Source organism: Pistacia vera, unplaced genomic scaffold, assembly GCF_008641045.1.
Source record: "Pistacia vera cultivar Batoury unplaced genomic scaffold, PisVer_v2 Contig553, whole genome shotgun sequence".
Taxonomy (NCBI): domain Eukaryota; kingdom Viridiplantae; phylum Streptophyta; class Magnoliopsida; order Sapindales; family Anacardiaceae; genus Pistacia; species Pistacia vera.
Window position 1 is genome coordinate 208,917 of NW_022196394.1, and position 878 is coordinate 209,794.

Consider the following 878-nt stretch of genomic DNA (forward strand, 5'->3'; position numbering starts at 1 on the left):
GAGATATATTCTGCTTATGCTGTGGATTGAGCCACAATTTCTTACTTCTTAGATAATCAACATATTGCACCAGAATTCAAGAAAAATGCATACCCTAAAGTGCTTCTCATGTCATCTGTTGAACCAGCCAAATCACTGTCAGAAAAACCAACCAATTTGAAGTCTTCTGATCTTCTAAACCGCACCCCAAAGTCAGTGCTGCCCTTCACATATCCAGCACCCTTTTTGCAGCATTGAAATGAGTCTCTATTGGTTGACTCATAAATCTAGACCACATACTCGTGGCATACATTATGTCTGGCCTGGCTGCTTTCAAGTACAGCAAGCAACTAATCAAGCTCCTATACAACCCTTCATCAATCTTTTTAGTCTCATCATTCTTTGATAATTTCGCATTTGGAACCAATGGTAAATCCACTTGTTTACAATTCTCCATGCTAAATTTCTTAAGAACTTCACTTGCATACCTCTTTTGGTTCACGAAAATTCCATCTGCACCCTGATCAATTTCCATCCCAAGGAAGTATGACATTTCCCCTAAGTCTGTCATTTCAAACTCATTGTGCATGGACTTCTTGAACTCCTCTAATTGAGCATGTTTGCTTCCAGTCACCAAAAGATCATCTATATACAGAGAAATGATCATCACATTATCTTCAACTTCTCTAACATACAAAGTGTGCTCATTTGGACTTCTCACAAAGTCTAAACTGATCAGGTGGTTATTAATCCTACTATACTAAGCCCTTGGTGCCTATTTTAGGCCATATAAGACCTTCTTCAATAGGTAAACTTTTCCCTCTCCTCCTTGAATCTGATACCCTTCTGGTTGTTCAGCATAAATCTCCTCATTCAACCAGCCCATTTAAGAAGGCAAA

At 38.7% G+C, this 878-nt stretch overlaps 1 protein-coding gene across 1 annotated transcript; it reads right to left on the reverse strand.

The window, feature by feature from the left end:
• Positions 1-205: 205 nt before the first annotated feature.
• Positions 206-646, reverse strand: LOC116108096 (uncharacterized mitochondrial protein AtMg00810-like). Its single transcript, XM_031394385.1, has one exon. The coding sequence runs from the start codon at positions 644-646 to the stop codon at positions 206-208; it is 441 nt and encodes a 146-aa protein (XP_031250245.1).
• Positions 647-878: the final 232 nt, after the last annotated feature.